At 43.7% G+C, this 13,205-nt stretch overlaps 1 protein-coding gene across 2 annotated transcripts in view; it reads right to left on the bottom strand.

The window, feature by feature from the left end:
* cbl (Cbl proto-oncogene, E3 ubiquitin protein ligase) overlaps positions 1 to 13,205 on the bottom strand; it is a 63,509-nt gene that overhangs the window by 8,067 nt on the left and 42,237 nt on the right. The window contains exons 5-11 of one of the 2 annotated variants that reach the window (XM_021587339.2): positions 4,575 to 4,696; positions 3,398 to 3,535; positions 2,465 to 2,552; positions 1,887 to 2,018; positions 1,523 to 1,735; positions 733 to 864; positions 48 to 425 (exon numbers count right to left, since the gene is read on the bottom strand). In XM_021587339.2, the coding sequence (XP_021443014.2) occupies positions 48 to 425; positions 733 to 864; positions 1,523 to 1,735; positions 1,887 to 2,018; positions 2,465 to 2,552; positions 3,398 to 3,535; positions 4,575 to 4,696 (1,203 nt within the window). The remainder of the gene's footprint in view (positions 1 to 47; positions 426 to 732; positions 865 to 1,522; positions 1,736 to 1,886; positions 2,019 to 2,464; positions 2,553 to 3,397; positions 3,536 to 4,574; positions 4,697 to 13,205) is intronic. The other variant, XM_021587341.2, reaches the window with a different exon arrangement.

Raw genomic sequence — 13,205 nt, 5'->3', positions numbered from 1 at the left:
GTGAAACCACATTTAACCAACGGATCTAACAGAAGATCGTATTAGACCTGGGCTCCCTTCTCCAGCTGATGGTCCAGACTGAGCGAGCTGTTGTTCCTCTGTCCGTCTGTGCATCCGTCTAGCACTGAGGGTAGGGCCAGGGGGAGCGAGTGTCTGTTGGAGAGCTCCCGGACCCCCCGCGTGTCTCCCACACTGGGTGGCTGTCCGGGGGCCTTGGGCACTGGCCTGGGGTTCCAGTCGGCCAGGTTGCGGTTGGGCGGGGCCGGGGGCAGCTTGGGCTCCCCCAGGGGGGTGCAGGGTAGGGGCCGTCTGCCGAGCCACCCGTCAGGCCCGGCAGAGAGAGGTCTGTCTGGGGGAGGAGGGGGTGGCAGGTCCCTCAGGGCTGGGGGCAGGGGGAGAGGCTTGTCCTTGTGGTGGGAGGACGCCTATGGGAAAGGAGAGCACAATTACAGACCACGAGGACAATCAATTGAATCGGTTTTCAAAGGAGGAAGTAGCCTACTTCACAGGAGTATTTGTCAACTTATTACGGAAGCACATTAATTAACAGCTGTCAAGCCTTTAGTTTTTTTAAAGAAAGTTGTTTGAGGTTTTTGGTTGAATTATTATAATTTTTTATTTCTAGTCAACCTCCACTGTCCTCCAACAGTGGCTAAATAGGCCCCTCTCTCACACATTTCAACTTGTGACATTCCCATTTGTCTATTGCTGTTTGATGAGCAGAGAGCTTGCCTTGGATGTGGCCCCTGGGCTGGATGCTCCTGGGGGGTTAGGTGGTCGGTGCTGCAGGAGGTCAAGGCGTGGGGGCACGGGGGGCAGGGAGGACTGGGGCGCCAGGGACATGGGCGAGGGGGGACGCTCCACCTGCAACGCACCAACATCACCACCCCACAGCTCAGGAAGAGAGTTCTTGGATACTTTTCACTGCACTTACTCTTCAAAACCAGGTGGAAAACTTTCCCCCATCACGTCAAAGCTGTGTGTGTAGTCTCACTCTCAAAGTAGTCGTCTGTTCAAGCTTACGCCACTGGCTGAGTTCTGACGTGTTACAGACAGACAGCCGAGAGATGCCGGCTCACAAGAGGAGAAAAAGAAAGGGGACCTCCACATCAAATACCTGGGGGAAGCAAAGCTAACCCTGACCTTAGAAGTCAAAGATGAAAGCGATGCGATCTTACACTCTGAAGGTGCGAGAAAGAGAGAGGGAGAGAGTTCCTCAGAACAGTTCAGTTCACAGCAGGGGTGTTCAACTATAGTCCACAAGGATTACAGTAGGCTATGTGCCCAAATTCAGTAGGCAAACTTAGAAAAAAATTCTGTCACAAATAATACGTTTCTATCTGAACGTTCCACAGTGTTGCGCCTTGCTGAACGTGGCCCAGGGATAGAGGAAGAGTAATGTATTAAGATTGGGGAGGGGGGGAGCTGATCCTAGACCTGTCACCTAGAGAAAACTTCACCCGGGAGCTATAGAGAAGAGGGCTCCATAATCAGCTTTAGGCCCCAGCTAGACCACGCTCACCTTGGAACAGGCCAGCTTGCTCATCATGAGGTGGGGGTCGTCCAGCCGGTCGTCGTCGTCATCGTCGTAGCTGGGCGAGGGGGCGCCCTCTGCCCCGAACAAGCCCCTACAGGAGCCGCCTATGGGGTCCTTGGGGTCAAAGGGGTCAACCACGATGGGCTCCGTGCCCTTGATCTCACAGCGGCAGAACGGGCAGCCCTGACCCTCCGACTCCTGAAGGAGAAGAAAAGAGGAGAGAGAGGGATTAGGGAAATTCATGTCGATATGGAGGACGCACATGCATGCACCCACATACTCACTTCCGCCCGCTGACCCACTGATCCACCCAACCCAGCAAGTGTGAAAGAGACTAGGGGTACAGTACCTGCCAGGCGGTGAGACAGGAGGTACACATGAGGTGACCGCAGGGCTCGATCTTCACGTCCTTGTCGTTCTCCGCACAGATTTTACACAGCTGGAAGGTGGAGCCCATCTCACAGTACAGCTCATATTGCTCCTGAGGACATGCACACAGTCAGCCATGGGATTTCAGGAGGCCTCACTGAGCACAGGGTAACACATTCATACAAATAGAGCACATTAAAGCACCCTTAGTCGAGTTCGGTTCGTACCGTATGCGGCCACTGAAAAGAGCCAGGGTCATGTTCAGGAGGACACAGCACGGCAAAACATTTTGAAACAGACAACTAAATGAGAATTTTCTACTGGGCAAGTTCATATGCGTTTCACTCAGTTTCAAATCTTTTTCCCTACTAAACAGGACCCAAGATTCAGGAAGTGCAGTATGTCCTGTGAGGTTATGAATGAGAGCGAGCGAGACAGAGAGACAGAGACAGAGACAGAGACAGAGACAGAGAGAGAGAGAGAGAGAGAGAGAGAGAGAGAGAGAGAGAGAGAGAGAGAGAGAGAGAGAGAGAGAGAGAGAGAGAGAGAGAGACCCACCTGTGTGACTTTAATATGGTCTTGTGGCGAGGGCTCACACAGTCCTGTGAGGTCTGGGTTCTGGGTGCGCCCGTCGGGGAACAGGTAGCTGGGCAGAGGAGATGGAACTCTGGTCACTCACAAGGGTAAAGCAACACACACAGGTTGTCTCAAATTACACCCTATTCCCCTTATAAAGTACACTACTACTGACTAGAGCCACACAGGGCTGCCACATAGGATCAAAAGCACAGCACAATATGGGGAATAGGGTGTAATTTGAGTCACAACCACACTGCATGCTTTTGACTATATCTTTCATGTAACCTTGAGGCCTAAGTGATACTTTCATAGTGGCTTTATAGAACACATGCATCAGGCTCTTTGCAAAGCAAACCTTTCCACAGACTAATTCAGCATTTGATTACAGGTTTGAAGATACTTACCACAGCATTTATACAAATAAAAAAGAAATACAAAATTTAAACACCGGCATACTCGAGGACAGTGGTTCCCAACTCCGGTCCTCGAGTACCCTCCAACAGTACACCTTTCTGTTGAAACCACAGACAAACACACCTCAATTCAACTTGTCAAGGGATTGATGATTAGTTGACAAGTAGAATCAGGTGTGCTGCTGGGGGTACTCGAGTGTGGAAACACTGCTGTAGGAGACGATATTATATACACTGTCCACCCAAACTACTGCACGTTGCAAACCAAACTCTCCCGTTGCTTATGAAAACATGGAGTCGTGGCCGACGCAACATGAGACGTGTTGGTTTGAGTTCAGTGGCATAGGGACTTTGAGACGTATCCACAAAGTTTATATGGGCGAGGGAGGAGACAGAAATACAGGCGAGACAGAAAGACCGACAGAGAGAGAGACAGACAAGCGAGACAGAAAGAGAGAGAGACCGACACAGAGAGAGAGAGAGAGGTTGGTGAACTCACAATCCTTCCCGGAAGCCGTCGATGAGGGCCTGGAAGAGGGGCTTGTTGTGGGGGATGGTCTGCAGGATGTTCCCATCTGCAGTGACGTAGCCGATGGCCCACTGGCCCAGCCGCGTGCAGCTCAGCCTGAAGATGTAGCTGTGGAACACCCACATACACACCAAGGACTAATGACAACAGGGGGGGACGGACGGACGGACGGACAAAATAAAATGCCCAATCCCAGCTCATCCCCACCCTAAACAAACTCCTGGTGAGCTTCCCTGCACTGAGTTCAATACTAAATGACATATTTTCATTAACAAGCCTTTTATAAAGCAATTGTGGGCATTACAAGGTTAGTAAACAATATACGGTTATAAATTGTACTGCTTATAGTTTGAGTGTTTGTGCACACACACACCCACCGCTTACAATGCAGTATATATGCAACGCCTGTAAATGTTCATACATCACAGAATCCTCAAGTATTATCAGTATGAATATACACTATCCATAAATAGCTGAGTAAAGCTTATTCTTTTAACATCATTATAAAGCGCCACCAAATTTGTCAACTAGGCCTAAGAGGTGAATGAGGGCTAAATACTGGCCGCGTTGTGTCACACACTTGCGCTCTGTTGGAGCGACTATTGACATCAGCCCAGTCTCTACAATACGTCCTATTGATGCTAGGTACCACGCCGTTCCGTGTGCCACAGGGGGCACGTGAGACCGGATGGGGGGGGGGGGGGGGGGGGGGGTCATTGCCTTCTGGGTCATTGTGTAAGTGTGTGTTAGGTTGGTGGTGCAAGGTTGGGTTTGTTAGTGGTGTGTAAGCTCTTGACAGACAGACTGTGTAAGAACGTAGTGTGCTTAACAGTTGTCTAAGTAGCTGTATTGGAGCGTGAGAGTACGCAACAGCACGGGCAAGTCAGTGAGTTGATTATTTATATATATTTTTTTAATATGCAGAGTAATGGTTATAATGAGTTGGTAACTTGATTGAAAGTGCATAATAAACAGCAGCATCTGTCACTGTGTGTGTGCTTTGACATTAGCAGAGAAAGTGTATTTAGCTGAGGTGTGTGTGCTCCTGTCAGTGTGCATATGCTATGTGTGTGTGGGTGTGTGTTGATGTGCGCGTGTCAGTGTTGCATGCGTCTGTGTACGTGTACGTATGCAGTCTCTCACTGACCTGCCAGGTTTGTGGATGAACTTCTGCAGCCGGGCCTTGACCTCATCATAGGTGAGGAAGGCCATGTAGCCCGGGTGAGTCACCGCCAGGCTGTTCCAGTTCCTCAGCAGAGATGACCAAGGCTGTATACACACACACACACACACACGCACACGCAGAGCGTGAGTCCCGTCATCTCAGAGTGGTAGAACGCCGTGGTACAACGTTGAGAGCAATGCACGAAATCATGACTGACTCTTAAAGCTCCCTTTACATTCTCCAGAGATGCAACCCTATCTTCATGTCAGATCTGCCCCCGGGGATGGTAATGTGGTAACGACAGTGAGAAGCTACGAAGGTACTGTACTAAGAGTCAATCACCCTGCGCTGCACCACGCCTGCCTGCTTGACTCAAATTAGAGTGTTACTCCGCCGGGAGGGGGAGGAGGGACGGACGGATTCACAGAGTACACTGACACACCATGAGGAACTATTTTCAGCTGGCTGATATTAAAATGTATGCGTGGTGGAAAGAGGAAATAGAGTTAGGCCAGTGATTGTGAAAGTTATGGAAGCTAGCAATGGAAGCTAATGCGCTATAAACCTCTTTAAAAATGTACTTAGCAATTAGCTAGCATACATAGCGGTACAAAGGGGGATCCACACCAGTGAGTTTATGAGGTCCTTTGACACGTCAAAAACCGTGAAAGAAATTGTGAAGTGAATTCATGCTGATGGTTTAGAGGAAATAAAACACAAAAAATAAAGTGGAAACACAATGACCAAAGGCCTAGCCTTGTTCAACACAGTTAACCAATGGGTTATGCACGTGTGGTGACCCAACAGACAACAAAATGGCACTCAGGGTTGACTTCAGCATCAGTCACAATATGACCAGAAAGAAAGCTACGTGTTCATCTTTACCTCAACCACTACCAGGTGCTAAGTGTCATGCATGCAGCATCACCAATGAGCCATTAGCAAACCTACTACTTGTCATGACTCTCCTGGTCGAGGATCCAAGACCTCAGATCAGCTTGGCAAAAGGCTGACAGATAGCCAGACTAGAGGTCAACCGATTAATCGGAATGGCCGATTAATTAGGGCCGATTTCAAGTTTTCATAACAATCGTAAATCTGTATTTTTGGACGCAGATTTTGCCGATTTAAAAAAAAATATACTATTACTTACACCTTTATTTAAATGAGGCAAGTCAGTTAAGAACACATTCTTATTTTCAATGACGGCCTAGGAACGGTGGGTTAACTGCCTGTTCAGGGGCAGAACGACAGATTTTTACCTTGTCAGCTCAGGGATGCAATCTTGCAACCTTACGGTTACTAGTTCAACGCTCTAACCACCTGTCTCACGAGGAGCCTGCCTGTTATGCAAATGCAGTAAGAAGCCAAGGTAAGTTGCTAGCTAGCATTAAACTTATCTTATAAAAAACAATCAATCAATCATAATCACTAGTTATAACTACACATTGAGGATATTACTAGTTTATCTAGCGTGTCCTGCGTAGCATATAATCGATGCGGTGCGCATTCGCGAAAAAGGACTGTCGTTGGTCCAACGTGTACCTTACCATAAACATCAATGCCTTTCTTAAAATCAATACACAGAAGTATATACTTTTAAACCTGATTATTTAGCTAAAAGAAATCCAGGTTAGCAGGCAATATTAACCAGGTGAAATTGTGTCACTTCTCTTGCGTTCATTGCATGCAGAGTCAGGGTATATGCAACAGTTTGGGCAGCCTGGCTAGTTGCAAACTAATTTGCCAGAATTTTACGCAATTATGACATAACATTGAAGGTTGTGCAATGTAAATTGTCCGATTAATCGGTAACAGCCTTTTTTGGTCCTCCAATAAATCGGCATCGGTATCGAGGTTGAAAAATCTAAATCGGTCGACCTCTAAACCAGACCCCCCCTCTCCCATAGGAGAGTAGAGGGCTGGGCAGGTTTTATGACACCTCACGCCAATCGTAAATCTTACGCAGCAGAGAACCCTCTCTTACTCTTTAGTATTATTAAAGGAATGCCTTGGTCCCCAATGAAGATTTTTGCAGCCGAAACTATAAACACCCAAAGAGTGAACTTTGGAACAATATTTCTAAGATAGGAATGTTAAGATTGGTCAGTGGGGATCTAAAGAATAATCATGTCATATTGCTATTCATTTTGTGACGTTATTAACTGTATGAACCAAATACTGTAACTTAGGAAGGAAACCACCTTTAGCTGTTAAGTTTCCATCCAATATGATGTTAATACAATATGAAGAACAAGGAAACTATTTTTGTTAAGATAGGAATGTGATTTTAGTTTTCTAACAAGATCATAGTTTTCATGTTCCATGCACATTAACTAAGCCACGCCCCAAATAAGATCAGAAGAGTGTGTCAGTGAGATGGAACCGACTTTTTCGACCAGAGTGCTAAAAAAAGACTCGCTAAAGAAATAACTCCCGGACCAGCAAACGTGAAACATGAGCTAAAAGTTACAAATGGTTGAAACTCAAACTCAACACGACGTGAAGAAGGTAACCTCACTAGACCAAAACATTGACAGTCTGCAGCTGTGCATGTAAAGGGGTCTAGAACTTTGACAATCTACCTGAGGAAGAAAGGTCTTGAGAAGTTCACCTCTGAAAATCAATTGTGAATCATTGAAGCCACATACAACTAAGGACATTGTGACCTCTGGTGGACAACCAGAGCCTTACACCCATCGAGACATTCCCCATAGAAGGATCGATTTGTTTCAACAGAGAGGCGAAGAACAAAGACATCTACAAATAAATACAGTTGAAGTCAGAAGTTTACATACACTTAGGTTGGAGTCATTAAAACTAGTTTTTCAGCCACTCCACAAATTTCTTCTTAACAAACTATAGTTTTAGCAAGTTGGTTAGGACATCTACTTTGTGCATGACAAGTAATTTTCAAACAATTGTTTACAAACATATTAATTCACTGTATCACAATTCCAGTGGGTCAGAAGTTTACATACACTAAGTTGACTGTGCCTTTAAACAGCTTGGAAAATTACAGAAAATGATGTCATGGCTTTAGAAGCTTCTGACAGGCTACTTGACATAATTTGAGTCAATTGGAGGTGTACCTGTGGATATATTTCAAGGCCTACCTTCAAACTCAGTGGCGCTTTGCTTGACATCATGGGAAAATCAAAAGAAATCAGCCAAGACCTCAGAAAAAAAATTGTAGACCTCCACAAGTCTGGTTCATTCTTGGGAGCAATTTCCAAACACCTGAAGGTACCAAGTTCATCTGTACAAACAATAGTACGCAAGTGTAAACACCATGGGACCACGCAGCCGTCATACCGCTCAGGAAGAAGACGCGTTCTGTCTCCTAGAGATGAATGTACTTTGGTGCGAAAAGTGCAAATCAATCCCAGAACAACAGCAAAGGACCTTGTGAAGATGCTGGAGGAAACCGGTACAAAAGTATCTATATCCACAGTAAAACGAGTTCTATATCGACATAACCTGAAAAGCCGCTCAGCAAGGGAGAAGCCACTGCTCCAAAACCGCCATAAAAAAGACAGACTACGGTTTGCAACTGCACATGGGGACAAAGATCATACTTTATGGAGAAATGTCCTCTGGTCTGATGAAACAAAAATAGAACTGTTTGGCCATATTGACCATTGTTGTGTTTGGAGGAAAAGGGGGAGGCTTGCAAGCCGAATAACACCATCCCAACAGTGAATCACAGGGGTGGCAGCATCATGTTGTGGGGATGCTTTGCTGCAGGAGGGACTGGTGCACTCACAAAATAGATGGCATCATGAGGGTAAACATTGTGGATATATTGAAGCAAGATCTCAAGACATCAGTCAGGTTAAAGCTTGGTTGCAAATGGGTCTTCCAAATGGACAATGACCCCAAGCATAATTCAAAAGTTGTGGCAAAATGTCTTAAGGACAACAAAGTCAAGGTATTGGAGTGGCAATCACAAAGCCCTGACCTCAATCCTATAGAATATTTGTGGGCAGAAATGAAAAAGTGTGTAAGGACTCAGTTACACCAGCTCTGTCACAAGGAATGGGTCAAAATTCACCCAACTTATTGTGGGGATCTTGTGGAAGGCTACAGGGAAAAATTTGACCCAAGTTAAACAATTTAAAGGCAATGCTACCAAATACTAATTGTGAGTATGTAAACTTCTGAGTATGTAAATCATTCTCTCTACTATTATTCTGCCATTTCACATTCTTAAAATAAAGTGGTGATCCTAACTGACCTAAAACAGGGAATTTTTACTAGGATTAAATGTCAGGAATTGTGAAAAACTGAGTTTAAATGCATTTTGGCTAAGGTGTACACTTCTGACTTCAACTGTACATTGCATTTCTTACCCAGACGGACGGTGGTTCATGTGCAAGGTATATGATTAATGTGAGAATAGTTATAGAATGTATCCACGATAAACGTCCCTTCATCTCTCGCTTTCCCACCCCCTCTCCATTGTGTAACAAGCCGTCAGATCTTGTCAGTCCACAAGGGACTTTTGTCTCGTGTAAGTGTGTATGTGTATTCTGTGTAATTATTTAGTTAGTAAATAAATGATTACATCAATTTGTGTAGAACTGAATAATCAGAAAAGGCTGGGGTTCTTGCCGATTCAAGAAGTCTGCGACGTTCAGAATGAGACTGATATGAGGTAATGATTAATAAATGACAGTTATCGATATATCTTATGTTAGTGATGCACCGATATTACATTTTTGGCCGATACGATATCCGATATTTTACTTGCCAAAAGAAACGCTGCCCGATATTTACAATTTTAGCGGCCTTTTAAGCATTCTAGTACAGTTAAATAGTTAACACACACACAGAGGTCAAAGGCACTCCATCTCAATGCAAGAGGCGTCACTCCAGTCCCTGGTTCGAATCTAGGCTGTATCACATCCGGCTGTGATTAGGATTCCCATAGTGCGGCACATAATTGGCCCAGCATCATCCGTGCAGTCATTGTAAATAAGAATTATTTTTAACTTCTTATTGCTTGGGGGGCCGTTTTGAGTAGCTTGGATGAATAAGGTTCCCAGAGTAAACTGCCTGCTACTCAGGCCCAGAAGCTAAGATATGCATATTATTAGTAGATTTGGATAGGAAACACTCTAAAGTTTCTAAAATGATGTCTGAGTATAACAGAACCCATATGGCAGGCAAAAACCTGAGAAAAAATCCAACCAGGAAGTGGGAAATCTGAGGTTTGTAGTTTTTCAACTCTTTGCCTATCCAAGATACAGTGTACATTTGGTCCGATTGCACTTCCTAAGGCTTCCACTAGATGTCAATTCTTTAGAACCTTGTTTCAGGCTTCTACTGTGAAGGAGGCGAAAATAAGAGCTGATTGAGTAAGAGGTCTGCCAAAAGGCCATGAGCTGATCACGCACGCTCCAGTGAGAGGTAGCTGCGTTCCATTGCATTTCTAAAGACAAAGGAATTATCCGGTTGAAACATTATTGAAGATTTATGTTAAAAACATCCTAAAGATTGATTCTATACATCGCTTGACATGTTTCTACAAACTATAATGGATTTTTTAAAACTTTTTGTCTGGCCTGCGCGTCGTGAATTTGGATTTGTGAACTAAAGGTGCAAACAAAAAGGAGGTATTTGGACATAAATTAACTTTATCGAACAAAACAAACATTTATTGTGGAACTGGGACTCTGATGAAAATCAAAGGTAAGTGAATATTTATAATGCTATTTCTGAGTTCTGTTGACTCCACAACATGGCGGATATCTGTATGGCTTGTTTTGGTCTCTGAGCGCTGTACTCAGATTATAGCATGGTGTGCTTTTTCGGTAAAGCTTTTTTTAAATCTGACACAGCGGTTGCATTAAGGAGAAGTTTATCTAAAGTTCCATGCATAACACTTGTATCTTTTATCAATGTTTACTTTGAGTATTTCTGTAAATTGATGTGGCTCTCTGCAAAATCACCGGATGTTTTGGAAGCAAAACATGACTGAAGGTAACGCGCCAATGTAAACAGATTTTTGGATATAAATATGAACTTTATCGAACAAAACATACATCTATTGTGTAACATGAAGTCCTATGAGTGTCATCTGATGAAGATCATCAAAGGTTAGTGATTCATTTTATCTTATATTTCTGCTTTTTGTGACTCCTCTCTTTGGCTGGAAAAATGGCTGTGTTTTTCTGTGACTAGGTACTGACCTAACATAATCAGATGGTGTGCTTACGTCGTAAAGCCTTTTTGAAATCGGACACTGTGGTGGGGTTAACAACAAGTTTATATTTAAAATGTTGTAAAATACTTGTATGTTTGAGGAATTTTAATTTTAAAGATTTCTGTTGTTTGAATTTGGTGCCCTGCACTTTCACTGGCTCAGCCGTAAGACTTGCCTAGTTAAATAACGGTTACACACACATCATTTTGTTGGCATTTACACATGTCCCCATTACTAGTAAAACAATCAAAACCTATTTCTTTCACTTACTGCTGTGCTGTTTCGTTATTAATTTGTTCAGTCGTTTCATTCTCAACCAGAATTTCTATGGAACGCCGTTTGGGTCTTTGCGTGTCAAAAAAGATACATGTCAAATAGTGTTATTTGACGTATGAAATTACACAACATCTACTTCAGTAGCTATAGTTAGCTAGCTAACTATATAGCTAGGTGTCATCATCTAAAATAACCCTATAAGACTGTTCTTATTTGATTAATGGTTGTCGGACCCATCTATGTGAAGCTAGCCACGATAAAAGGATTAGCCACAAGTGGACTTTGCGGTTAGCCTTCAAAATAAAACTATGGCATAATTCTACTATTTGTATACATTTGCATTACTGTCAATGACATACTTTTATTTTGAAGGCAAACCGCAAATTCCGTTATTTTGCCTAATGCTTACTGTGGCTAGCGTCACAACACATAACCTGGTGCGGTTGAGCCTCACAAGCCAGATGAAGCTAGCTGGCTGCTTATAACGTTAGCTTTGGGCAACAGGGTTAAGTTGCTGACTAGCTATTTATTTTCATGAACTGAAGTTCAATTTCAATAGGCGAACAACAAGTGGCAACCTAGCTCATACTTACTGACAAGGATCCCTAAATCATTGCTAAGAATAATGAAATTGACTTTAGGTTCTACTGGTCATTGTTTTCTGACTGGTTGTATTGGTGCTAGCTAGGTACCACGCTAAAGCTAGCTACCCCAGAAGTTGCGGTTGACCAAATTATGCTTTATTACCAACACGGTATTGTAAACACATAGTTTGTGGCCGGTGTTTGCTAGTTTGCAGACTTTTTTGTACAGCTTTGACAGTGCTACTGTATCTTTTTTGACACACAAAGACCCAAATGGGGTTCCATAGTATGTATGTTGTGAAGCTACACAAGCTAACTCCGGTAGGGAAACATCGGAAAAATAGTGCACTTGGTAGTGTGTACCGGTGCTCGACCAGTCGGCAAAAGCCAACATCACCCCGACAGAGAACGGTTGATTGTCAAGGGCAATGAATTCCATTATCTTGGCGTTAATGGATTTCGCCTTTGAGTTGTCTCGCTGAAATTTTGTTACTCTTTCAAATGACTGCTCGACTTGTTGACTGCTCGATCCACACAACAGACATTGTGAGTTAGTTTAACAATGAGTTTAATTCGGCAGATGGTAACTCGTTAAACAACAACTTCCGTGGTGCCCGAAATTCCAAATGAGTTAGTTGTTACGTGATTAATTAAATCTGGTAACAATTAAACATAAGTTAGTTGATTCTATAAATAACAGTCATCACATTAATCAAAGTCAGGTCACGACATACTGCACTGAACCTAACCATCAGCTAGCACAGGAGCCATAGTTATAGATAAGACATCCATGGCAGACAGCAGTCCTAATTATACATTTACTAATACCAGCATTTTTATCGTCAGTTTGGCCATTGTATAAAGGAAGGTAGCCAGTAGCAAATGGATACGTCACAAATGGCACCCTATTCCATATAGTGCACTACTTCTAAACAGACCACCCTGTCTTGTGTTTCTAACTGGAAATGATGCTTCCATCCTACTGCAGTGTCTCTTTTAGCCATCTATCCATCATACAGGTTGATTCACATGCTGATGAGAAGCATGACCTTGATGTCCAGGGGCTTCAAAAGAACATGAGCCGCTGTCGGCAAACACGCAGCGGCTATTTCTAGGGCGCTTCTAAAACCCAAATAAAGAGCCTGTATTCAGCTGTTCAGCATGACTCGCAGCCAGCCAGCCATCTCGGTTGAACCGCATCCAATCCACTCACAATCACAGGGAGCTAGCTACGGCCTAATGAAATAAAGAAACCATCAAATCAAATATTAGTCGTCCCTTAGAAACAACAAGAAGAAACAGATGACTAAATGGGGAACATTTATATAATCCTTCGCTTTTAGGTTTTGAAATTGGCATGTAAGTGGCGTGGGTCACATTCATTAGGCACCAAACAGAAGAAAATGGACTGAAACAAGGAGCAACTACTTGGACTTGTACAATAAGAAACACCTCATTTCCATTTTCCGGCGCAAAATGTTTTACAATATTTCCCGGGTGCGTGTCCTAATGAATACAACCCTGTGCTTTGTGCATCATAGAGCT

Source organism: Oncorhynchus mykiss, chromosome 27 (assembly GCF_013265735.2).
Source record: "Oncorhynchus mykiss isolate Arlee chromosome 27, USDA_OmykA_1.1, whole genome shotgun sequence".
NCBI classification, from domain to species: domain Eukaryota; kingdom Metazoa; phylum Chordata; class Actinopteri; order Salmoniformes; family Salmonidae; genus Oncorhynchus; species Oncorhynchus mykiss.
Note: the sequence above shows the minus strand (reverse complement) of the source record. Positions and strands in the feature narration are given on the sequence as shown.